The sequence below is a fragment of the Danaus plexippus genome, chromosome 15 (genome assembly GCF_018135715.1).
Source record: "Danaus plexippus chromosome 15, MEX_DaPlex, whole genome shotgun sequence".
Taxonomy (NCBI): domain Eukaryota; kingdom Metazoa; phylum Arthropoda; class Insecta; order Lepidoptera; family Nymphalidae; genus Danaus; species Danaus plexippus.
Genome location: NC_083547.1, coordinates 3,608,307 through 3,633,567, shown reverse-complemented (window position 1 = coordinate 3,633,567; position 25,261 = coordinate 3,608,307). Strand labels below are relative to the sequence as shown.

Genomic DNA, 25,261 nt, shown 5'->3' with positions numbered 1-25,261 from the left:
TTTGAAAAAAAGATTAAAATCGCTAACTACGTTTAAAGACAATAATATGTTAAACCGACCTTATTAAATTAGTTTGAAAGGGCAAAATGTTTCTAAGAATTGACGCTTTGTCTACATTTGATACGGATTAATATAACCATATCAATTAATTCTGTCATACTTATTAGTATATAATATTCTAAAAAATCCCTATCAAAATAATATTAATACCTATAATCCTTGGGTTCACTTTGAAGAAACGAAAATTATTTAAATATGATATTTTTAAATATATTATCTAACGATGTGCTATTTTGACAAAAATACATAAAAACTAAAAAATAATAATTACAGTTTACCTTCGCAGTTGAATGATTATGAAATGAGAAATCCAATTCAAACTTAAAGTCTGGAACTAATAATCGTGAGCCCGCGCATTCGATTCAACGTTCAGTAATTTACCGAGCGCCTCTTAGTAGGGTCGTGCGCATAGTGTCACCGAACGCATTTATACAATTTATGTAACAATAACTTAAGATAATCATATGCACAGAATGTTTAGTTTTATATAATTGCATAAGTTGATTAAATAAATCAAATTTTATTTATTTTTAGCGAAATATTATCAAAAGATGTGATGTATTAGTGAAAGTTTTAATTATTATCAATAATTTTAGAGATGTGGAAACTTAGAATATCTACATGATTCTGAGCATTGAGGTGAGTAAATAATTATTTTTTAATTATAGTTATATATTAAACTTTTCATCGTCGATTTTATCCATAACAATAAAAGTAGATTTTATTGATTGAATTCAAACAACGTTCTTTTAAATAGGTCTCCCGTTCTGTTCTAAGAAGTCTATGAGTTAAAGATAAATCCTAGGTAAAGAGCTGTAAGAATTTTAAATGTAATGTTTTCGAAATGACTTCTCGTTAATCAGATATTATTGCACATTTTACTAAATAAGATAAATTAAATATTTCAGTTCTTTTTATCAGGTTGTTATTAAAGTTTATATAAAAAAAAATAACAATGGCAACAAATAAAATGAGGTATTTAGCTTTTTTTAATATATAATAAGTTTCTGCATATCTTTTAAATGTTTATTTTTATACACACACACAATTTAATACACATATTTGAATCATAAAAAAATATTAAAAAAGTTTGGTGCGATTAGGTTCATTAACAACTAATTTGTACGCTTAGTCTAACTTGTGATCGTCACACTAATAGTTAGCGTTAGCAGTTTTTATTCGAAGTCTTCGCACATTACAGTGTTAACATACGTTATTAAATGAGAAACGAGAGACGCTTCTTATGTAGTATCACGATGTAAACTTGGACTAAGCATACTGAGAAACAGAATTTTGTAACAGTTAGTAGAAGTCGATGTATACTTTTGATTCAGGTGATGCGAGTTTTATCCCTGTGGCTGCTCGCGTTAATGTTGCCCGTAGCGCTGGGCGTCTGCGAGCGTGGTCGAACATGGTGGCATCGTCAGAAAGGTCTCTGCCTGCCGTGTACCCGCTGCGACCCTCGTCGCCTCGCCGTCCGATATCCCTGTGAACCGCACAGGGACACTATCTGCCAGCCTCTATATGAAGTCCGCATATGGCCTTTCAGTACAGACAATGACACGGATTACGAGTATTACGATTACAGTGACGTGACTGGTGATTACAGTGATGTGAGTGATGACACGTGGGATATTCAAACTTCGACGTTGACGTTGGCTGTTAGTGGTTGTGTTGTGTTCTTTGCTGTTGTCCTGACGTTATCGCTGTATCACGCGAAGCAGTGGCGCGTGCTCAAACAGGCTCTCAAGTCAGGTATGGTATACTATGACAATATTACAAGAGATAAGATACAAACGGAATAATTTCGGTTTTCGAACTACATATTATATATTTGTACTCCTCTGATAAAGCCATATGGAGGATGGGTTTTAACAGTCGCTTGGAAATTTGAGAATAGTATGATACGGCAAGATTTTTGTTGTGTGGGGTACTTGACTCTGACAGGTCGGATCTGAAGTTGGGTGTTTCGCTAGTCTCCTTCAGTCTGCAACAGGACCACTTAATGAGCTAGCCACCCACGAAATACTGTTCCGTTAACCCAGAGGGACTCAATCGCGATCTCTTGCAGTGTTCTTGTTCTATAATTTCCAGGTCTCATTAAACTTCTATCCTTCACTTTATTCTATTCTATCTAAAACTTTAAAAATAAATAAAAGAGGTCTTCATTGCGATTGCACTTGTTAAAAAGTATTTTGCTAACAACAGAGATCTGAAATCTAATCTCTTGCCGGTCCTCCAAGAACTAAAGACTAATAAGCCGTAAAAAATGTTTTACAGTATATATGTATTTCTCCTTAATGTGAATCTATAGCAATAAACATATTTTGTGATGTAAGTATTAATTGCGTGACAAAAAGACAAGATAAGGAGGCGGCGGGCATAGTCTCCGGCATGCCTCTGTCTAACCGGTCTCCCCCGACAGAGCAGATGAGTAGAGGAGGTAGTTTCCCTTCTCCTCTCCGAGGTACCTTTGCGGCGTTGACTTACTACTGAAAATGTGCCCTGGTCACACAAACAGTCTCAGTGTCAAGCATCTTTAGTATAACACCTAATAGCGAATTAATTGGTCGGCCGAGTTTAAAAGTTTAAATGTCTATAACTTATATATAGAAACCTCTTACTTCAAAAAATAAATTGCCACAAAAACGGACTGATAACAAGCCTAGCGATGATCTGAAACTTGTAAGAGTTGTGTGTGATAATTTGTATTGCTGTAGATTATCTTTTTGTATTTAGTTATAAATTAATGTTTAGCCGATGAAGTGATAAGTGTTCAAAATGATGTAAAGTTATACTTAGTAGCTGCAGGTCACATATCGCCACATTCAATGAAAATTTTGAAAGAAAAGCTGTGAACAACAGGATCTACCAAGAGGGATATCTGATACACTTGGGCTCTGGCTTAAACTCTTGTGTTATTCGTCACTCTAAAGCTGATGGACTCAGGCATACCGGGGACGTTAGTTTACAGCAAACTGCTATACTTCCTAGAGCCACGGCGTCTTTCTGATGTGTAATTATTGGTAGGAAGAGTAGGGTCAGGTAAAACCGTTATACTTGTTCGGAAGAATATAGTGCCCCTCCTAGCAAGTCACCCATTTATGCCACTTCCAATCTATTTTAGCTATTGATTATTGTTTGTTTTTTATTTTCAATCAAATGTAAAAATCTATTTGTTTACATTTTCCGGTCTTGATCTCTTTATTTGCGTTTTATTAGTAAACCATCAGATGGATTCCCGAAATATTGAAAAAAAATCCTTCTATACTTTTAATTTTTATAGGGCAATGAAATTATTAGAAAATAAGCAGAATTCTGGCATTATTTCAATTTGGCACAGTTCCACGATAAATCCGGCTTATGTATATGAAAATATATATTTTTTACGTTACTGCCTTACTCAAAAGTATGATGTAGGCACTTAATAATATTATTTTGCTAGTAAAAATTTCATGAGTTTCCACGGAGAATATCGTTCATAACTTCTTCGATTTTAATTAACGAACTTTATTGTGAAAATAATAAGGTAAAATTTTTTTTAAAGCGAATAACGTTAAAACTAAATATTATCCTACACCCAAAACATATAATCCAATAATACTTAATCCGAATACACATGAAGAGTTTATTTATTCAGGACTGTTTTGATATTCGACCTCCATGGTCGATGGCATCGCAACTCAAAGTAAATAAAAGCTAATACGACTTTTAAAAATGGACATTCTAAGGAATGCAGACGATACATACCATATTTAGGTATTCACATTGTAAAATAATCGTAGTTAAAGAAGTTTTGGGTTCTTAGTCCTATGTTTTTAGTCATTTTTTAAACTGATTTGAATATAGAACGTTTTTTTAGGGTTACATATTACATATTATATGATGACATAACATTACATAAAAACGTTGGCTGTCAGTAAAAAGTATGTATATATATATAAAACAGAAAATAAAACTGTGTAAAAATTCCGCTCAGCGTAGTCTCGGTCTATAAGGCCGTACATCTGCACGCATGTGATGAAACACATAATGAATGTCAAGAGATTAACTATTAAGATGGCGTTGTTATGTGTTACGCCCGTTTCGGGACATGCAGTTATGTCAACTTGTTTGTCTTGCATATTAACTTGCGTTTAATATTTCTATAAATATAAATCAATCATACTATTTCACAACATCGTACAAAAATAACAAAATTAATTTGAATTTTAATTTCAACAAAAGTTCTCTAAATAAATGAACTTCGCTGTGTAAGTTGTAATTTATTTACGATCTCCCATATAATGAAACTATATTCTAACATCTATATATCCATCTATTATTTTAGATTTACAATGCGCTTAAGTGCGTTTTATGTATTAAAATTTATGGGCAGTAAATAATTTATCGCTAGTTGAGACGTCGCGGAGCCGAGGTGCAGTTCATTTTTAACGACCGACGGGTACTTGAACATTTTCAGTATAACAAGATTTATAAGCGAATTATCTTTTTAAAGTCTATATATTATATACGACATGACCCCCCAGTTTCATTACAGACGCTTAACCACAATCATAATATCAATAATCCAAGCATAAGTTGAAAGAAGACATCGACTGTCGATGGTTTTAAATGCAGTTTATCAAAGAAAGATTTCGTATGGTTTTTAATTTTCGAGTTTTCTGGGATGTCTAGAAATTTTTTTCAAAGATGTTAAAAATGCACTAAATATCTAAACTGAAAAAAATGCAGTTAACCCAAATAATTGCACTATTTAAGTGAAGTATGTATACTCGCTCTCAATCCGAGGCGGTCTTATTTTATATTCCACATTGGTACATCGTAAACGAAATTCCTCACGTTATTACTAAATGTTTAAAATTCACAACACTGTTTTCATATCAAAAAAAAAAAATTAAATAAAGAAGCTTAACAAAATCCTTTCCCAACTTATCATATTCCCGACTACTTATTCAAATGAGAATTATAAAGTAATAAATATGTCTGGACTCTAACATACAAATAACATTGAAGAAAAATTTATAATGATTGACCGGCTAAAAGAAACAAACGATAAAAGTTTGGAGTGGGTTTTGGTTATATTGTTCCAACGCCCACCGCGGCGCCGGTCTTGGAACAAGTTCGTTTAGACTAGCCCACGCCCAACGGAGTGCGTACCACATCGTAAATCCACGTTCGACGCTCCCTGAAATAGGGATGGGAACGACAGACGGCAACAACGGGATCCGTCACTACAGCTGGCTTAAGACTTAAGGAGGATGAAAAATAAAAATAAAACCTACCGCTTACATAAAATTAAATTCAGATATTCAGATTTCTAGTAGATTTAGAAAATGAATACATAATTAGTGTAAAATAAATATCAAACATCATATTTTAGACCAAATAGGATTCGGGATCACGAAATCCCGGACAGGCACCTGGAGAGGGCACACCCTATGCGCCGGCGCAACCCGAGTAAACAATGGAAGTTTGTTTGAACATGTGCACTACTAATTTTGACCTGCGCCCGATCACCATACAACAATAGCTAACGGTGTTTTTTGTTTGCATTCGCTTATACCAAAACCAGTAGCTACATTCAATGGCGAACAGACTGATTACCGTTGTTTTATTAGTACGAGTAAATACAGAAACAATGACCCCATAGTTTACTGCGTTAATTAACAGGACTGGTCTTATTAGACATATCCAAGGATGCATTGATGTTGGTATAACACTAATAAACTATTGAATAATAATCTTGCAACAAGATCTGAACTTCGTTTTAGATACCAATTCTTGAGAAGTACTTTTAAATGTATTGTATCACAGTAGGTACTTTATCATTTAATATAAAAACGATTTCATTTAAATAACAGCGACTCATCGATTAACCTAATTATAATACTATTGTAACTCAATTCAGAATCTATCGCAAAACTTTCACTTTATTGCCTTTCTATTGTGACTTGAATCTAAATCTTCGAATATAAGGACAAACGTTTTACAACATTTATGCTAGAGGAATAATAAAGGGCCCAAAACCCGTTTCATGTACGTAGATAATACGAGGTTAATTGGTGTGACGCAGGACATACTTTGATGTGATTAGCATTCTAAAAAAGGAAAAAAGTTTAGCAATTAATAATCCCGTTCCTTTCGTGTGGTATGTGTAATATAATATCTTTTATATATAAATATAATATATATATATTTAATACATTTTAGACGTACAAGATCTATCAGCCAAGCTGAAGCTTGTGGAGGCTGGCGAGTCTCCCGGTGAGCCCATACCATCCGGACACATCTACTGCAACATACACGTCGCCAAAGAAGCTTTAATGGGTAAGATAACATGTTTGCAAACAATAACATGGCCGCACAACTTACAGACGAACATTCCCAAATAAAATTGTCAAAAACGAATTACTAGTTATAGTACAATAATAGACTACAATGACTAGTGGATTGATTGAGAAAATAATAAAATAGTTTAAATATCATTTAAATGAAAAGTAATTATACAAGAAATTTAATAACAGTATAATTCCTTCATACGATTTTATTTTTTAAAGATGCTATTTTGATTTCTGTTTTACAATTCAAAAAATAACTAAAAACCTCTGCAATTGGTAAAATGTTATTACTACTTCTTTATATCAAGGACATCATTTTTTTTCAATTTCACTATCTCAGTAATAGGTATATACTTAAATAAGTTTTTATATAACAAGATATCGTACTTGGAAAGCAAAAACTATTTAATACCCATATATATATATATATATATATATATATATATATATATATATATATATATATATATATTATTGTCCAGATAAATATTTGGAAATCTCAGAGGTAAGAGTAAATTAACTTTGACCCACACAAATTTTGAGATCGAGTCATTGGTTTCAAAACAATTTTTAACACCAACCAGGCAAACCAAAAAGCGAGCGCTTATATAAAAAAAATTAAATATCCAGCGAGCGGTTTTCTTAAAATAGCACAGCAACGTACGCTTAGAGTAAAAACGATAAACATATGGATATAATAAAAGAAAATAATTCCTAAACGGGTGTTCCCTAACCCGTTACTCGTTAGAGGCAAGCGTCAGGTCGGCGAGATACTGGCGGCATGCCAGTAATTGTATCCAGTTAAACGCTCCAAAATAAACAAGCGTGGGTGAATACTGGCTCGCCAATGGTTAGACGAGGACCGGGGTCACATTGTACCATGTATACATGGGGTTGTAGGACAATAAAAGGTGAATATCAATCATTTTAACATTGAGGGATGAGACTATGGAAGAATTTCAGTCTTTATTGCATTGGATGTTGATCGGCCATAGACATTGGATGTTGATCGGCCATAGTGTAGGCCATTTAAATATATAATATTTAAATCTCACTCTAAACGTAGTTCGAGTTATCCTTAATGTTGTTTAATTAAACAAACTTTTGTAATTGAATTTTGATTTAATAATGACCATAAAAATAAAAACAATAGTTTTTAATTATGTCGCATGGAATTTGTATGTTTTGTTGATGAGAAAGTGCAAATAAAATGACAAAAAAAAAATTGATATTAAATTAATTTAGAGGTTACAGAAATGTATTGCAGTTTACGTATTATAAGAGCATTTCAATAGCCGCTACTGTTTTAACGAGATGAGAATTCTTATTAATAAAAACTTAAAAAATCCATTAAAATGCAGCGGCTGCAGGCAAATCGTCTATTGTATTCGGACATATGAACTATGTTTTATTTTTACTAAACATGTTTTATTAAATATGTTAGTCAAAGGAGATTTGCTTACAGTATTGCCAGTTAAAGAATAGTCTTATTGAAGAGGAGGGAAATTTACACATTACAAAAAAATTAAATTCAAGATTACGATGTAAAAATAAAAATCGTCTTGTGAATTGTAACAACGCTCATGCTTCTTCTTATCTTGTTAAAATTCATACAAAATGTATATTAATAGCAATGGTTTTTGTTAAAAATAATTTAAATATAATTAATTGCCCGAAAAATCTTGTAAGCATGATAAGCAAAATCTAAAAACCAATTAAATTTCGAACATCAACAAAAAATGTTATTAATGTCAAATTTTCGCCGCGCAAAGACGTCGACCTTTTTAATAAAAAATAAAAAAAAATCAAATGTAATAGAAATTCATATAAACCATAGCTCACACAGCAACAAAACAGAACACACGTGCGTATTACTTGTAATTTATAATTCAAGCGTAACCACGCCGCTTCCGCCCTTAGGTTTTCACTAGCCGCCGGGAAGCCTCTCACTTCCTGCTTATATTTTGACAATCATTAAATATATATAAACATTCTTCATCGATTTATTGGTTTATTGAACTGATTTCATATATGACGTCCGATGACCATAGTACCATAGCTCTTTTATCTTTTATTCAAACATATTATTGAAGTAGATGGGTTGAGGGTACTGAGAAGGCATTTAACATTTCTATGACTCTTCATCTAAACTATAAACAGTAGTTCAATCTATCACATGTTAATATAAGTACCAAGTGTGGGTTCGAGCGGAACAATGTCTAATAAAGTAATAGAGATCTTCATATTAGGATAATAATAGTTAAAGCACTCGTGTATTCTTCTGTTAACTATAATACACAATATATTGAGATTAGATCGACGCTTGTAGATTTTGTTCCAAATTTAAACTTATATTTAGTTCATAATTAATCTGTTTCATATAAAAAACTAGATCAAATTATAATATTATTGTTGAAATAAACAAGACATGCCGACGAATGTATAGCAGGCGCTCCGCAAAACATATTTCCTAGAATTATTGTAAACATTCCGTCATGATGAAAGAGCTTATGATGTTCTTTTGTTAAAATTAAATACAGTTTCAGTTGAAAACTTAATATGATAAACACCTCTAAAAGCTGTATAATTACTATTAAGAATTACTTTTTATTTGTTAATTCAAGAAATATTTTTTCAGACAATTAAAAGATATGACAACTAATTTACGATTATCTCAACGTCTGATTATATATTTAAGAGTATCCTTAGTAAAAGTTTGTGTCGTCACACTACAGACGGATTATTTGAAGTATTTCATTTAAATACCTTCGTATCAACGTAGGTTTTTATGAAAAAGTGGAAACTCTCATGGGTAGTGTCATGATGCATGTTGTGGTTAGAGGCAGAGTAATGTTGTCGGTTGAGTTTGTCTTTACAGCGGTGACATAACTGGGTAGATAGATCTACAAATATTACAAGACAAAATTGTAAACAAAGTATTTAATACTTTGTTCTTACAAACCTATTGTATACTCATACTCATATTAAAAGTTCTAAATCGAAATTTAAAAAAAAATAAAGGTATGATAAAGCTCGTGTTGTAAATAATCTTCAAACACAGAAAAGGATTGTTGTTTTTTCAATTAGAAATAAAAGAATAAACCGACCAATTGGTGACATTTTTAGTGGTATCATGAAACCCGACTGCATAATTGAGTTGGAGACAGTGCTAAGCAAATTGTTGGTACTGTATCTCAATTATTTCACCACCAAAGTTTTGGTATCCCAATCAAAATTCGTACTATTCTACTTTTTCAAAAACTAATTATAAAATCTAATTTATAATTTAAATGTAGAAAATAATACGACCCCAGGATAAAATAATGGCGCAGACGTACCTGCGGTAGGCGATTAGAGTTTTGATCCCAAGAAATAAACTGAACAAGAGAATCATTGAACTCTCATTTATTATTCATCACGATGTTCCCGCGGCCTCGGGGTTCGACTTAAGGTAGACTCGAGCGCGCGTCGCTCTCATGCAACCGTGAAGGATTGATTTAGGCGTATCGTCACGTTCATACTACTATTACAGACACATTTTTTATGTAACTCAATGGTGGTAACGTTTTTAATATGGATTATATAGATTATAATCACTGTAGCTTTACCACGGATCCAGACCGTAACTAAATTCATAATATATTTAAGACTATTCATTAATCTCTGAATATGTTCTTTTTGCCGACGATTTATGTTCGAGAACTGTCAATCTTATTCCATATGTATCATATTCAGAATACTGAATCATAATTTGACGTTAGGAATCGTTAGAAAATTGTTAACAAAATACATTACTGCAAGAAAATTTATGTTAGAATGAATGTTAAACGTGTTGGGGTATTAAGGGTGCAATCATAATATATTAAAATCAGTCACGTTAAATCGTGATCGTGGTTCACAAACACATTATGTCAACGAATTTACTATTAGGCTTTAATACGTTTGAATTTAATGTAAAATTTTATAGCTTTCGATTTTTTACTTTAATCGACATTGCGACACGAATCATCTAATTTAATGGCCCTATCAAATTTTTTACTATTACTTTCATTCTTTACAGATTATTGAAATTTAAATTTTTTCAAACAAAAATTCACAATTGAAATTCACCGCAAAAGGAAATAAAAATTATAATACTTGACAGACCATAGCAGATTTTGGATTTTTTGTGATGAAATAAAAATTCTATAAAAACTCATAGAAAAACGAAGGGAAGTAGAGGTAACGTGCGTCACTATTCATGGCGAGCCCAATTTCACTCGCCAGGAAACGACCAGAGAGCTTCCCTTCAAGATGTTTACGGAGTCAATAATAGACTTCATCCAATCTCAACTGTTTATTGGCGATCAATCATAAACGCGGAGCATTGACGCACTTCATAAACAGCGATTTACGATAACAGCTGTTGTAAACGACGCACCTCACTAAAATCATGTTCCGAATAAACGTTCGAGTGCAATTATTATATACACCGTGTTATTTAACGACCTTAAAAATATAAACTTCTTGGGCGTCAAGCTGTTGTTGGACGAGATGAGAATTTTAATATAACTAATTTAAAATCAAACAAGCATCTTACAAATGAGCGCTTCGTTTCTAAACCGTACCCCTGGTTGCTTGAGAAACCGATTCGCTGGTTGCCGTGTGCAGAATTATTGAGTTGTGAATTTCCTTTCCTTTCCGGGGTGCGGAAGTTATATACTTATAGCTATCGTCGGTAATTGAAAATCAATACTTATCGATCACAACCAAAATGTTCGAATCATGTTCAGAATTATTTACCACTTCGTAACGTCCAGAAATAGAATGTTAAACTTGGTGTATTCTTTCAACATTAAAACATTATTAACGACTAAAAACACCACACATATTATTGTCGAATATATAATATAATTCTGGAACATTATTTTGAGAATTTTGAGAAAGTCATAGTGTATAGTAGTTTCAAAATCAAATAGCTGTGTGTAGACATAGCGTAATACTAATAATATGAATAAAATGGCGGTGGTCTCTTACGTTATTGCAACAGCTAGAACGACTAGTGCATAAAAATACTCATTGTATCCCCGAGCACGTACCTTTGTACTGCAGATCAATAAGTAGGTGTTGAGAACACGATTATAGATACAAAACTATGATCATATATTATCTGTATTATATCACTGAAACAAGAATCGTTGTATATGCGGTGGTAAAAAGTTTTATATCTTTTAGAATGGTCAAAAAAATAATAACCGCAAAAATCAATTTCGATTGTTGTTTGTGGATTGTGTTCGCAATCACAAAATGTTACTTATTACTTGCTGACAAGGTTAGGACTAGGTTATAATTAATTACAGCTCCAAAAATGTTTTTCACAGAAACAAAATAATAATTGTAAGGTTTTATCAATGGTTTAATTTAAAAATACCTTATTAATTTAAGAACGTTATTTGGCTATATTTTTATTTCTATTATATGACGGCCATACATAATAATCTCATTTCACAGTCAGTCAATAAATGTAAAATCAGGAGATAATATATATATAATTAATTATTTCTTTATCAGGAAATATCAAACAAAAAACGGAAGCAGTTATAAAGTCAGGTGTTGATTAAGATTATAATTTGTTTATTGTTGCTTACTAAGAAAACCACGCCGGGAACCTGCGTTGAATATATTATCTTATCTGATATTTCATGAACTGATGATTTAGTATCAAAACTCATCATTTATAAAATGTTCTTTTGTTACTATTTTGTATAGTCTACAGCATTTTGTTAAGTACCCCATAAAATTGGCTGAATATTATTACAGTTAAAAGAAAACAATTCTATACTAGGTTCGATAAACGGCCCTTGAATATCAATCATTGCGAGAGAAAAGTATTACTTTGTAAGCGACCCCTTACAGTGCTTTAAATATCTCGCTCCACTCAGACGGACGACAAATGATTTATTATGTTTATGCAGAGCGTCCCTGACTCAAAGTCGCTGATTGTAAAGTAAATTTTAAATTGTTCGTCTTACACTCCAGACGGCACAGCCGTTTGAAGGTTAACTTATATTCAAATAGCACCCATTAGATAGAAAACTTCCTGGAAATCCTAACTAAAATAATATCGGCTAGCACGTTCCTGCACACGCCATCTCTGTTTATAAACACGTCGCCTTTATGGACAAAATGGTTTTATAAATAGGAATACATTAGTTGTTTAATATATTATCTTTCTAGAAAGTACAAAACTTAAATGCATAAATATTAAGCGGGCTTGTGACAACGTCGCGCATAAGAACGTTCTAAGCAAACTTGCACTTGCAACTCCACTATGTTCCGCATAACTATATTCGAATTATATCCTATACAGCAATATACAGCAGTTTTGATTTCCGAAGTTTTATAGTTACGCGAATAGCAATAGCAGCTGTTTGTAATTTTGAATTCCATGGACGCCACGCTCATTAAATTCAAATACCGTCGCCACAAACCGAAATCAATATATACAAAAAATTCATCACGTCAAATATAATTGTATATTAATAATTATGTTGTTGTTTCAGGCACTGCGACGAAGAATTGTTTGGGGAACGTCTACACACAAGAAAAACACACACCATGATATAAAATGAATAGCAAGTACAAAACATAGAACAACCTCGCACATAGACAAGATATCACATAGACAAGAATTTTACGAAGTATTTTTTTATCGAAATATATGTATTACAACTAAAGAGTTTATTTTACTTAGATCATTTTTTTATTTTTGTCGTAAAAGATTTTAAACTACACGGTATTTGTTGTTTTACATTCATTCACGGTTGCATAGTAATGTAATTATTTTTGATTGATAAATAATTATTATCTTTTAAAATACCAAAAGTAAAGTGGGAACCGTTTGTATTGGCGCTAGTTATATAACGTAAATTATTATAATCAATAAAAATTCACAGAATGCAACGTGTAAGAACATTTAGTGTCGTATGAAAGGAACCGGTTGCCCTTTGTTATGAGACTGAGGTTAATGGTTAACTGCACTTGTGCTGGTAGACGAATCACATACATTATTAATATTCTCAAAGTAGGTATAGGACATTCCATCAAGAAATTTCCTATTTGTTAAAGCTCATTTCAAATCTACAATTAGTATAACGGAGTCTAAGCTTATTACTTCAATTGTGAGCTAGGTAAATAGTTTTCGAACTGAGGGTTAGGATAAAGCATTTCGAGAAATGTGTTTAATTTCGAAATTTAGAACAATTTGATTCAACCGTATAAAATAAATTTGACTTAGTAAAGTCAAAACGGTCCCTTTCCGATATTTTTTTTTTTTGGGAACGCAGGTTATTAGAAGTCCCGTAAATTACCCAAAAAAAATTGAATACCCATTCTTAGATCAGACTTATCACAGTAACCTCAAAATTATAATAAGTATTGTAATAGAAAAAAGTTTTTGCACATAACGTAATAAAATAGACGGTAAAATAATTAGAATTAGAGTAATAATATGTCGAATAACTGTTTTTTTTTTGTCTAAAATATTTTAATATGTCACAGTTATCCTCTACATTCCGCCGTAGAAGAGCGTCTTCCGCCGGTTGATCTGTAAATAGATTTAGCGGCACTTCCTTTACGAGGCGGCAAAAAATAAAACTATTTTAAATGATGCTCATACTACATCACATATGAAAACTACTAGAGAATGACATAATTGCAAGCATGAACCAATAACAAGGAATTATGAATTAGACTAAACTGAATTTAAATCTTTATCAATATTCCACGTACCTTAATAAGTAACGCTAGCAAAATATTTCTATTTATTTCAATAAAATCATTTCATAAGACGACTTTGGTAGAGTATTAGTGTGTATGTAGCTTTACTTATTTTAATAAAATTTTAAAATGTCAGGTTATGGAGAAATTCACGATTCTCTTAGTTTTAATTTTTATTATTCTCTTAAAATTTAATAAGTGAAAACTTATTAAAACTAAAAAACAATACTGTATTATATTCTATGATTTAAATTACTTAATGTAAACGTCAAACCTTTTGTTTCTAAACTTTGGCGGGACTTTTTAAGAATTAATCACAGATTAGTAATTAATAGATCGAGTTGTGTGAAATCTCTTTTCATCCTATTTTGTACTGTTTAACTTTGCTTATAATACAATATTTTATTTTGGCAATTCAAATGTGACTATTGAGGATAAGGTTTGAAAAAATAAAACAATATTCATTTTAATACTATATATTACCAATAAAGGTACTTACCTCCACTAGAAAAGTCGGGAGTAAAATAAGTATTTCATTATATTAAATTACATTAAAAACTACTTATCAACATTAAAAACGTACCTTATATATCAAAAATAATAATTTACTAACAAACACGAAGAAAATAAGTGCTAAGAATTGGTATTATATTATCATCTAAGTTGAAAAGTCCACACACATAATAACGCTGGGTGCAGTGTCGTTCAATTAAGAAAAAAGAAATTAAAATACTTTAAAACTATATTCAATTACAATTCCAAGAACATTGGTCCATACTAAAATCACAATCTACTTAATTCTACAGCAGCGATATAAAGGTTCGCAGTCTTCGATCAGTGTGAAAAGCGGAAGACGATATCTTAGTTGACTTGAACACAGGCGGCAGAAAAAATACGTTAGTTTTAAAAATAAATGACCTTGAGAAATGCTTTTAATAAATACAAAACTGAATTATCGCCGTTAGCTTTATGACACTGACATTTGATGGTCGTTAGAGCAACACACGAGGCATTACATACAGATTGGCACTAAGGATTTTTTTTTTCAAATCTGAGATTGTTAATTTTAAATCTAACTATATAATGGTCCCACGTCTTAATACAAGTTCAGTAAAAACTAACTCTTATTTAGTATATCGTTGTATAAAATGCAACCCTTATTTAATGCCCTTGAAACTTAAAACCAAACTCGTAAATGGAATACTAGTAAATGCAAAATTTCTACGAGATTCGGAATTTATCTTCAAGTATATAACCACAAATGACACACCACTATTTTAACATCAGTTATGGAAGCATATCAAAAATTTTGTTGCAACCAAATAATAACTTGAGATATGATTAGAATATGTATCCAGTCTTAAAGATTTTTTCTCGTAAACTTTTATATAACTGTGCCGTAATTATGGCTGTTTTAAATTACGACACACACGTACTACATGTAATGAATTCTTTCATTAAAACACAGATAACAAATATTTTATCGCCGGACATCGAATTTTGCAGAATCTATATAAAACCTTAACCGTTATTTGAATCGACGTTATAAAAACTATTAGACTTATTCCCTTTTTTTTTTCAATATCTTAGATTTAATACAATTCAAATTTATTTTATAGCCTTCGTTGCCAAATATGCGTGACATTGACCAACATGACACGTATATTCTTACGATTAAAGACAAAGATTTAATGAAAGAAAAAAAAAATTTGAAAACTTTCCATATTTGACAATTCAAACACTTGCTTCTAGTGTTGATCTTCAAATTTCTGTAGACGTCTGTGGTAGTTTCAAAAAGGTATTAAAACATTTTCAGTGGACATACATGGGTTAATACTAGTATCATGCACGTGTATCTGCTCGCGGTCTGTCCGAGGGCCGGGCGGCCGGGGCCGTGTATTCGGAGACGGGGAAAAGTGGTTTTGCTTCGATAGAGGAAACGTTGTCGTATCTGAAAATAAACATTATTATATGTATTTGGATTAGTTCCATACTTATTTATCTAATTTCTTTATTTATTACTTCGACGGTTTGAAGTACATCTTTGAAGCGAATAATTAATCAAATAGATGTCTTATTATGATTAAATGAATATTTTCTTCGTTGTTAATCAACAAAATGGCGATATAACTAACTATACTACTGAAAACAACTAACTTATTGTTCCCGTATTTATCTGGTATAGCCCGGTAGGGTTGGTGGGGAGCGTGGGCGTGTGTGCGTCCCAGCTCCTTCATGGCCGGCTGGAGCTCGGTTAGAGAATAACCCGCCGTACGAGAGAGACTCGCCGGCCAGGTGACCTCCGCGCAATGCGGGTCATCGAGGCTGTGGTGATGTGGGTGATCACACATCAGCGCGTGACGTGCCGTGGCTAATGAAGCTGCAGCTATCAAAGACGCTCGATATTGCAAGTAGGGCTCTGCCTCCAGAAGTGATAACTCCGAAATGTACTGGAATGTAAACATTTATATACATCATTATTCATATTAGATAATAAGAAAAAAATTCACCTTCAGAACCAATTAAAAAAATATACGAATAGTTTGTATGAATGAATGAGAGATTCTAAAATTTTAAATAACTTATCATTAATCTCCATTGACTTATCATAAAACTATAGTAAATAGACATATAATAAACTTACATTTGTATTTTATCAGCAATAAGCTGGACAGTTAATCAAATGTTTACTTACTGTGTTATTGTCCTTAAGAAACAATTTGTTAATCACACAGACACAGTATCATTTCTTTTATACATATCACAATACTCACGGATGCCAAATTGAAGATTTTCTTTGATATACTATTTGAGATGCAGTAGTGTGACAGGAATGCCAGCGATGTTGGTGTGGAGAGATCAAAGGAGAGAACTTTCAGTATCAAGTGTTCCATTCTTAACACTTCACGTTTGGTGTATGTATCATCTGTTATGTAGACAAATTCAGACACTTCCGGTGGATACACCTCTTCATATTTCCTATTGCACAGAGGTCTGATTAAAATACTTGCTTCTATGTAACTATATGCATATGCAATCATGCACAAATGCATGTGCATCATAGATATGTTTAGTTTAATAAAATTACACCAACAATTTGTTTGGTAATAATGAAATTGATTTTATTTATAATGATCTAAAATCCATTCTCTCAATATAATGTCTATTATAAAACATCAAATGCTGCTTTTGAATACTTTTATCAAATGTCCTAAATAAAATTTGTAAGTGTCATTATGAGGTCAAGATTACTAGCTTAAATCATACAAAAGTGATTAATATAGATAACAAAAAATATATATCAAAATAAATTTAAACCATAAATAAACTAAAGCCATACAATATTAGAATTTTTTAAAGCTTAGTTTAGACATTGTTCTAGGACTTTTTTTTATTTCAAACTCCATTACACTCCATACTAAAGTTATTCAAATTCACAGAACATTTATCAGCAAGCCAATTGAAAAAAATTTTTTAGCCTATTAAATTATTTAGCACAAATGAAGCATTTCCAAACATAAGTAATTATTGTATTACAAACTCACGCTGCTATATAAGTAGCCGCTGTGCCAACGAGTTGCAGCTTAGTTCGTACCACACTCATATAAGACAGGAATCTATCTACATAAGACACGGCCAGGTGAAGGGTCTCGCTTTGCTGGTTATACTCATCACAGACTTCAACCAACCAATCTACTAAGATCGAACGCATGCTGTGTGTTATGTCTGGCTGTTTGCGCATGTAACGAGGGTTAGCACGGTTCTTTATCTGAAGACATTTTATATACATAGTGTTGTACTGTTATGATATATGTTATAGTTTTGTATACATATTGAATCTATGTTTCATTAATAATATTACACATTTTTAGAAGAGTTAAAATATAATAATTTGCACTGTGAACATAATATATGTCAAATACATTTTGAAACATGACAAAATTTTTGGCTTCCTAATAGTTAACAATGATCACCAAAAAACACTTCATATTATACACCTACTTGTTAGTACAGTATACATTTATATGACAATCAAAAATGGGAAACAAATTTAATTGAAAAATACTGCCATACTAATATTATGATTATAATAAAATTTTGATTGTATTGTTTACTATTCACTTTTACTTACCTCGATTTCTCTCATGTAATCATATATATCCTGCCTATACTCAGCGACATGGAAAAACATCTCACGATCTGTCTGTGCCTTCGTTGTATTCGCATCTTCTTCATCAATGATCTGACTTTCATTGCGTGAAATGGACATAGACAGGATGCTCGAGTCAACAATCGACATTGGAGATTCATAGACATCTTTCTTTGATTCTTTTGGAGGTCTAAAATTATTGAAATACATAAAAAAGTATTTACAATACTGTAATTAAATACATGTAAAAGAAAAAAAGTAATATAAAAGAACAAAAACTTAAAGGATGTTGCCAACATTTTAAAGATTAACTCTTCAATACCAACACAACAAATAACTATTATAAAAATTTGCCCAAGTAATGAAAAGACATATAATCCATAACTTATAAGTAACTTAAAATACTATGCTATGAGGCTTATTAATTATATTGCCATTTGGATGACACATCATTACCACAAATAATAAAGAACTAATAAATACAAAAAAAGTTTTTTTTTTCATCTAGATGTCCAATCATGTTTATCTTGGGTTATAAGTAAAATTTACTAAGAAAGTTGTATTTTTTTTTTTTTAACTAATTTTAAATATACCCCACAGGGAGTTTACAATATGTCAATACCATTAATTTTGTGGCAGTGACAAATAAAAATGGAATATGTAGAATTTTACAAATACTTACTGGACGGTAACAACCTCTTTAACTTTTTCTGCCTGCTTTTGCTTTTCCACTTGAGCACAAAGTGCTTTGACGTTCTCTGCAGCATTTAAAAAGAAATTATCTTTTTTGATCTCCTTGGCTACAAAAGGTTTGAAGGGCTCGCGCTTTTTAACTTCAACTTCTTTCGGTTTATCTTCGTAGACACTGAAGGCGCGAAATTGAGCCACAGGGGGTACAATGTTTTTTTCATTTTTAATCTGGCGCACTGTTCTATTCTCATCTTGAACTTTGCAAGGTCCATTCGTCAGGGTCTAAAATACAAATAACAATCAGGTAGACCTATTCGATCACAAGCACATAAGAAACCATTTACTTACGTTTTTTATGTTTCGATTTTGGTTGCAAGCGAATTGACTAAGATCGCCAAGAGCACGACGTTGTGAAGCGGCAGAGAATATTTCTGCATCTTTTCTCAATCCTAATGCAGTATTTTCTTGATCCTCGTGAATTCTAAATGATGCCATCGTCCAATCCTTCCTCAAACTTAACGAGTAACTTATACAGAACAATGCGCTTTTAATTGCAGAGAAATCCACCAATGGATGAAATAAGTTAGAGAAAATTCACGAGGACCACATTTTCTTAAAATAGAAGTGAGTAGTTTCAAAAAATGTGCAGTTAAAGAATCGAAAACACCCTCAAAATGCTAACCAGTGTCAACGGACAACAGACATTAAGACTAGTTTCAGCTGTTGCAGTTTACACCGTTCTATTCTCTATGTTATTTTAAATTTCATCCAATGAAATGATGGCGGCAAAATCTATAAGTCTATGATGAAACGGTAACCATTCATTTAAATGTTCAATAAAATATATTATATATATATACATTTCATATTTTACTTATTATATACTATAAAAAATCAAAAAAACTCCACAAACAACAACGAATACTTTTGATTGTATTTAGTTAAAAACGACTTTAAAAGGGAAGCTGTTCTACAATCGACTTTATTTTATTTTATTTTTAAAATAAGAAATTTGGAATAACGATGACGATTTTATTACAAAAGATTGATAATTTAATGTAAAAAATTAAGGTTTTTTTTTTAGTCGTATATAAATAAACTTTGGCAAGATTATTTTTTGTAAAGTATTAATAATTTTATCAGATGTAACGAAAATAATTGTTTTCGCTGTTTTCACTATTAACAATGCGAAATGTTATTTCAAGTTATTTTTATTTACAGCGAGTAATTGCAAATGAAAGACTGTAGATAAGAATTAAGGACATTTATAAAGTGAATATGTGATCGGACATTGACATAAAAGTTTGAATGAAACTTCACAGTGTCAATTGTGTGGCTATTTATGACGTGCTGATAGGTAGAAGTATGGAAAGTGTAATGAAAAATCACTGAAAAATAAAAATATATTATTTATTACCCCGGTTGCTTAAGATTTAGAAAATGCTATTTAAAAATTAAGCTTACAAATATTATAAAAAGATTGTAGTACTTTCATAGCTATTTATAATTTAATGTTTAAAAAAATGAATAAATTTGTTTTTACGTTATTTATTGTAATCTCGTTTAATTGCGATATATGTCATACAATACGTGAATATAGTAAAGAGGACGTTTACAAGTTAAGGTAAAACATAAAGTGTGCGAAATATAAATATAAAAATATTGTAAAATCAAACCATATACTATTTCAGAGAAGAAGTAAGAGATATGTTCCAACATGCGTACGACAGCTACCTCAGATATGCATATCCATATGATGAGTTACGGCCTCTAAGTTGTGATGGGATGGATACTTGGGGCAGTTATTCTCTCACCCTTATAGATGCATTGGACATGCTCGTCATCATGGGGAATTATACAGAGTTCAATAGAGTGGTCGATATAGTTCTAGAAAAGCAGAACTTTGACACTGACATCAATGTATCAGTGTTTGAGACTAATATAAGGATCATTGGCGGTTTACTTAGCGCTCATCTTTTATCATACAAGTGAGTTAAAAATGTAACTATTTTTGAGGAAAATTTTATCATAACATGTTATTCTAATGATAATAAGTTAATTCTTTATTCATCTAAGAATCTTAGATTCTTTATTCATCTAACAATGCTTTTTTATTCATCAGATCAGGTATGAAACTTGAACCTGGTTGGCCTTGCAATGGTCCCTTACTTCGCCTTGCCGAAGATGTAGCTCAGAGGCTCATTGCTGCCTTTGATACCACAACAGGAATGCCATACGGCACTATTAACTTGCGATCCGGGGTCCCACCCGGCGAAACAAGTATAACATGTACCGCTGGTGTCGGAACTTTCATTGTGGAGTTTGGCACTTTAAGTCGACTAACTGGTGATCCTTTATATGAGGAGGTAACTTATATAGTACTAAGGAAATATGATCGAAAACATCATGAGGAATTAGGTGGCATTATTTTTGTGTATAACCAGTAACTTGCCCTAGTCATTGAGATTAAAAACAAATGTTAATGGCTACAAATTTTGTGTAATGATAGTAAATTATAAGTTCCAATTTTAAAATTTTTGATGTATGTTATAGTATATAAAGAAATATGTTTTATATTTAAGGTACTATTTAATTAAGCAACTAGTGTTATTCTAGGTTGCATATAATGCTCTGAAAGCCTTATATCACCACAAGTCTATGATAGGTCTTGTGGGTAATCATATAGATGTGATGACAGGCCGTTGGACCGCTCAGGATGCCGGCATTGGGGGCGGTGTGGACTCATATTATGAATATTTGGTTAAAGGTAAAGATTACGAGCTAAATCACAATTAATTTTTTTTTTTATTTCAGTCCTCATTTTTTTCAACTGTAATGATGATGATGAGTTAATTTTAATGTATTTATGGATAAATTTGAACAAAATTTGTCACAGAGTATATCAAGCAGTAGAATATACAATTGCATATTAATACAACTAATATTTTAATTGCTAGTCAGTCTCTACTAGATGTAACAATACGATGTCGCCATTGAGACTTCTCCGTAACATTTGTTATTATGAGTGATTGATGTGATCAATGCCCATTTTGACTCTCTTATTACACCACAAAAAAATTTAATTCCAAATCTATAAGTACGTAAACAATCTCTGTCATGACTAACTAACATGCATCCCAAATTTCATTTTGTTTAGTCCCCATCGAAAGTTATGAAGAATTTTCCTATATAATATACATTTTGAAACATTGCTTTTGGTTTATAGTTCACTATATTTTCCAGGCGCTATACTGCTGGAGCGTCCAGAACTGATGTCTATGTTCATGGAGGCGAGAGTTGCCATAGACAAACATCTTCGTAAAGAGGACTGGTACGTTTGGGCCAGTATGTTGCGTGGACACGTCACTCTGCCAGTCTACCAGTCGTTGGATTCATACTGGCCTGGATTATTGGCACTCACAGGTACAATGCATGTTAGTTAGTATAAACTGTTCCCTGTTTTCCAGCTTATTAGACCTCATCCAGCTGTCAGCTTCTCCTGGAATTAAAACACTCGCAGATATTATAATAATCATTACCTATATATATTGGTGCTTGGACGAGCATAAGTTAACACTTCCAACTCTAAGTTTATTAGTACTAAGCTGATACATGAAGGTACATGAAGGGTCCTCTGCAATAATGATGAATGTCCTTTGGACTTTATTTTGAGATTATTGCGTTTTAAGTTTATAAACGGAGAAAAAAAACCTCAGACTGAGATATAAACAGTATATTTAGATTTTAGTTCAGGAACATTCATTGTGGTGTTCGTTCTTTGGCAAAAAATCAATCTTAGGTAACTTCAACTGATTAAAAATTAATTATTCCGAGATATGCCTTAAAAATTAAGGACAATAACGATGGATGTGCACACTGTGCTAGCAGGCAATAATGATAGTTGTCTTATTTAAGGAAATGCATGATGTTAAAATAGTTCTAAATAACATGAAGAAGCTTATATAATAATATTAAATAATTGCTAATATGTTTATGAATCTACATTGAAATAAAAATGCATTTTTTCATACAATACATTTGATGCGAAATCACTGCTCTCGTCTTCTAGCTGTGATTTTATTAAAAAGTATTGATATAAATCAATATCGTTTAATAAAAATCTAATCATATAAAAAAAAAAATTGTTTTGAATTTCACTTAATGACACTTGCTATTGTTTATTAAAAATATAAATCTCAAATTAATGTATAATATGTATAGTCGTAACCTCTTAAAGAGTATTAAGACACCACAGATATATGGTGAAGGTAAACATCGTGAGGAAACCGGGACTTATAATTTCAAATTAGAAGTTTGAAATCGCCAATCCGCCTTGAACGAGCGTGGTGATTTATGCTCTAACGTTCTCCATGTGTGAAGATGCCGTTGCCCAGCAGTGGGCTAGGCTCCTTCCGATAGACTGATGATGATGTAAGGGTTCATAATATTGTCTAATTTCAGGTGAAAGTGATACAGCTATGCGTATCATTCACAACTATCACGGCGTGTGGAAGCAGTACGGGTTCACGCCAGAGGTTTACAATCTGGGGACGGGTGAGGCGTCCACTACCAGAGAAAGTTACCCTCTCAGACCTGAGCTCATTGAATCTATCATGTATCTGTACCGTGAGACACGAGACCCCATCCTGCTTCAGATGGGCGAAGACATATTGAGGAGTATACAGCACAGCGCCAGAACACCCTGTGGCTATGCCTCGGTATGAGAATTTATGTTCAGTAAATTTAAACCGATAATAAACTAATTCTTATATTTTATATCCTAGGGTAGGGGCGTAGGATTTTAATGGAATTGTTGATAAAAATGAAATCTATAGTATTTTATTACTAGTTTATGCTAGTCAATTCCTTCTCTTGACCTACGAATTGGGCTCAGAGAGAAAACAGATTTACAAACTGAGTAATAGTGTGACATATTCATACAAAATGTCATGCGTTTTTCTTTGGGGAGCGGATGGGAATTTTCTTATGCTATATATTTTGCTGATCTCTAAGCATCACAGAAAAGTCCTATCCAGCGAGGTTCAGCAGTTTTTTCGTGACAGTGCTACAAACATCAACACAGATCAAACTTTCGCGTTTATAATATATTTTTTTAAAGTTTTATACTTTCAGATTAAAGATGTCCGTGATCACCGCAAAGAGGACAGAATGGAATCGTTTTTCTTGGCAGAAACAACCAAGTATCTGTACCTATTGTTCGATCCAGATAATTTCATTCACAACCCCGGCGTCCACGGCACTGTAATAAACACAGCAAAAGGCGAATGTATTGTCGACATGGGCGGTTACGTGTTCAACACTGAAGCGCACCCCATAGACCCTTCCATGCTCCACTGTTGCCATGAACCAAATCAAGGGTAGGTACAAATTTATCCGTAATTATACAGTCTATTTGTATTTGTCATTGTTTTTTTTTTTTATTGCAGAATCAATATCAGCGAAATGCACAGAATATATCAATTATTAGAAGAAGAGGACAACATTAAGTTTATGTCAATGATAGACGCTACGACTGTTACGAATCGAACAATTCCTGTAACTAAACAAGAAGCGGAAACGGAAGTGACTAAAGAAAATACATCAAATGTATCAATCAAAACAGAGACTAGGACCGGTTATGTCAATTTAGATGGCAGTGAGAGGGAAAAAAGTAAAAATGAATCCCTTGGGGATATATTGAAAGAGCATATCACCAGCTATTATAATAACAGTAAAGTTAACGAGAGCGAGAAAACGACGACGGAGTCTCCGGAGCCAAGTAACGAGAACATTGAGGTCGACGATATAGTGTCGCCACGGACCCAACAGGAAGTCGGCGAGTTACAACCGCCGAGTGCAACGAGAGCCAAGGAAGCTTTGAAGTTATTACCGAATGTGATTCAGGACTTCTTGAACAGCGAATGGAAATCTAAGTCGAAATGTGAACCGCAGCATATGCTGGAGAGAATAAGGAAAGAGAAATTGTATCCAGATCATCCAGATGTTGGAAAATACGAGCTGTTACTGACGCCAGCTCAATCGTTCCTTCAAAGAATATCGTTAGCCGGCGAGTTCCTCAATAAGAAGCAATTGGAGCTATGATTTATATAGTTAACTCATACGTGAAAGGAATGAAGAAAGTCTGACTAGTTGTTTTAAAAATAAAAGTATAAAGTTAAACGCAATGTCTTTATATTTATTTGAAATTTTTATTACATGATAAATTATAACACATTTTTTATGTAACTAAAACAAATATCTA

At 32.4% G+C, this 25,261-nt stretch overlaps 3 protein-coding genes across 3 annotated transcripts; 2 read left to right on the top strand and 1 right to left on the bottom strand.

Moving 5' to 3' along the window:
• The first annotated feature begins 421 nt into the window (after nucleotides 1-421).
• LOC116766099 (tumor necrosis factor receptor superfamily member wengen) lies at nucleotides 422-13,117 on the top strand. Its single transcript, XM_032655756.2, has 4 exons — nucleotides 422-699; nucleotides 1,395-1,815; nucleotides 6,274-6,390; nucleotides 12,944-13,117. Exons 1-4 carry the CDS (start codon nucleotides 682-684, stop codon nucleotides 13,000-13,002), a joined length of 615 nt encoding a protein of 204 aa, XP_032511647.2. The 5' UTR covers nucleotides 422-681; the 3' UTR covers nucleotides 13,003-13,117.
• Nucleotides 13,118-14,619: 1,502 nt separating this feature from the next.
• Nucleotides 14,620-19,749, bottom strand: LOC116766098 (cyclin-A2-like). Its single transcript, XM_032655755.2, has 7 exons — nucleotides 19,348-19,749; nucleotides 18,992-19,281; nucleotides 18,292-18,499; nucleotides 17,705-17,928; nucleotides 16,934-17,138; nucleotides 16,317-16,609; nucleotides 14,620-16,110 (listed from the first exon to the last, which is right to left on the bottom strand). Exons 1-7 carry the CDS (start codon nucleotides 19,492-19,494, stop codon nucleotides 16,002-16,004), a joined length of 1,476 nt encoding a protein of 491 aa, XP_032511646.1. The 5' UTR covers nucleotides 19,495-19,749; the 3' UTR covers nucleotides 14,620-16,001.
• Nucleotides 19,750-20,333: 584 nt separating this feature from the next.
• Nucleotides 20,334-25,179, top strand: LOC116766100 (ER degradation-enhancing alpha-mannosidase-like protein 2). Its single transcript, XM_061522697.1, has 8 exons — nucleotides 20,334-20,623; nucleotides 20,691-20,987; nucleotides 21,122-21,365; nucleotides 21,616-21,766; nucleotides 22,243-22,422; nucleotides 23,461-23,717; nucleotides 24,133-24,377; nucleotides 24,447-25,179. Exons 1-8 carry the CDS (start codon nucleotides 20,511-20,513, stop codon nucleotides 25,099-25,101), a joined length of 2,142 nt encoding a protein of 713 aa, XP_061378681.1. The 5' UTR covers nucleotides 20,334-20,510; the 3' UTR covers nucleotides 25,102-25,179.
• Nucleotides 25,180-25,261: the final 82 nt, after the last annotated feature.

Excerpts from the sequence above, each read along its gene's own strand:
- LOC116766099 (XM_032655756.2), top strand. Across the intron at positions 1,816-6,273 it reads CAAACAGGCTCTCAAGTCAG|ACGTACAAGATCTATCAGCC; the intron begins GTATGGTATACT and ends AATACATTTTAG. Across the intron at positions 6,391-12,943 it reads CGCCAAAGAAGCTTTAATGG|GCACTGCGACGAAGAATTGT; the intron begins GTAAGATAACAT and ends TTGTTGTTTCAG.
- LOC116766098 (XM_032655755.2), bottom strand. The coding sequence starts at position 19,494 with ATGGCATCATTTAGAATTCACGAGGATCAAGAAAATACTGCATTAGGA. Across the intron at positions 17,929-18,291 it reads ATTACATGAGAGAAATCGAG|ATAAAGAACCGTGCTAACCC; the intron begins GTAAGTAAAAGT and ends AAATGTCTTCAG. Across the intron at positions 17,139-17,704 it reads GCGGCTACTTATATAGCAGC|GAAATATGAAGAGGTGTATC; the intron begins GTGAGTTTGTAA and ends TCTGTGCAATAG.
- LOC116766100 (XM_061522697.1), top strand. The coding sequence starts at position 20,511 with ATGTTTAAAAAAATGAATAAATTTGTTTTTACGTTATTTATTGTAATC. Across the intron at positions 20,988-21,121 it reads GCTCATCTTTTATCATACAA|ATCAGGTATGAAACTTGAAC; the intron begins GTGAGTTAAAAA and ends TTTATTCATCAG. Across the intron at positions 22,423-23,460 it reads TGGATTATTGGCACTCACAG|GTGAAAGTGATACAGCTATG; the intron begins GTACAATGCATG and ends GTCTAATTTCAG.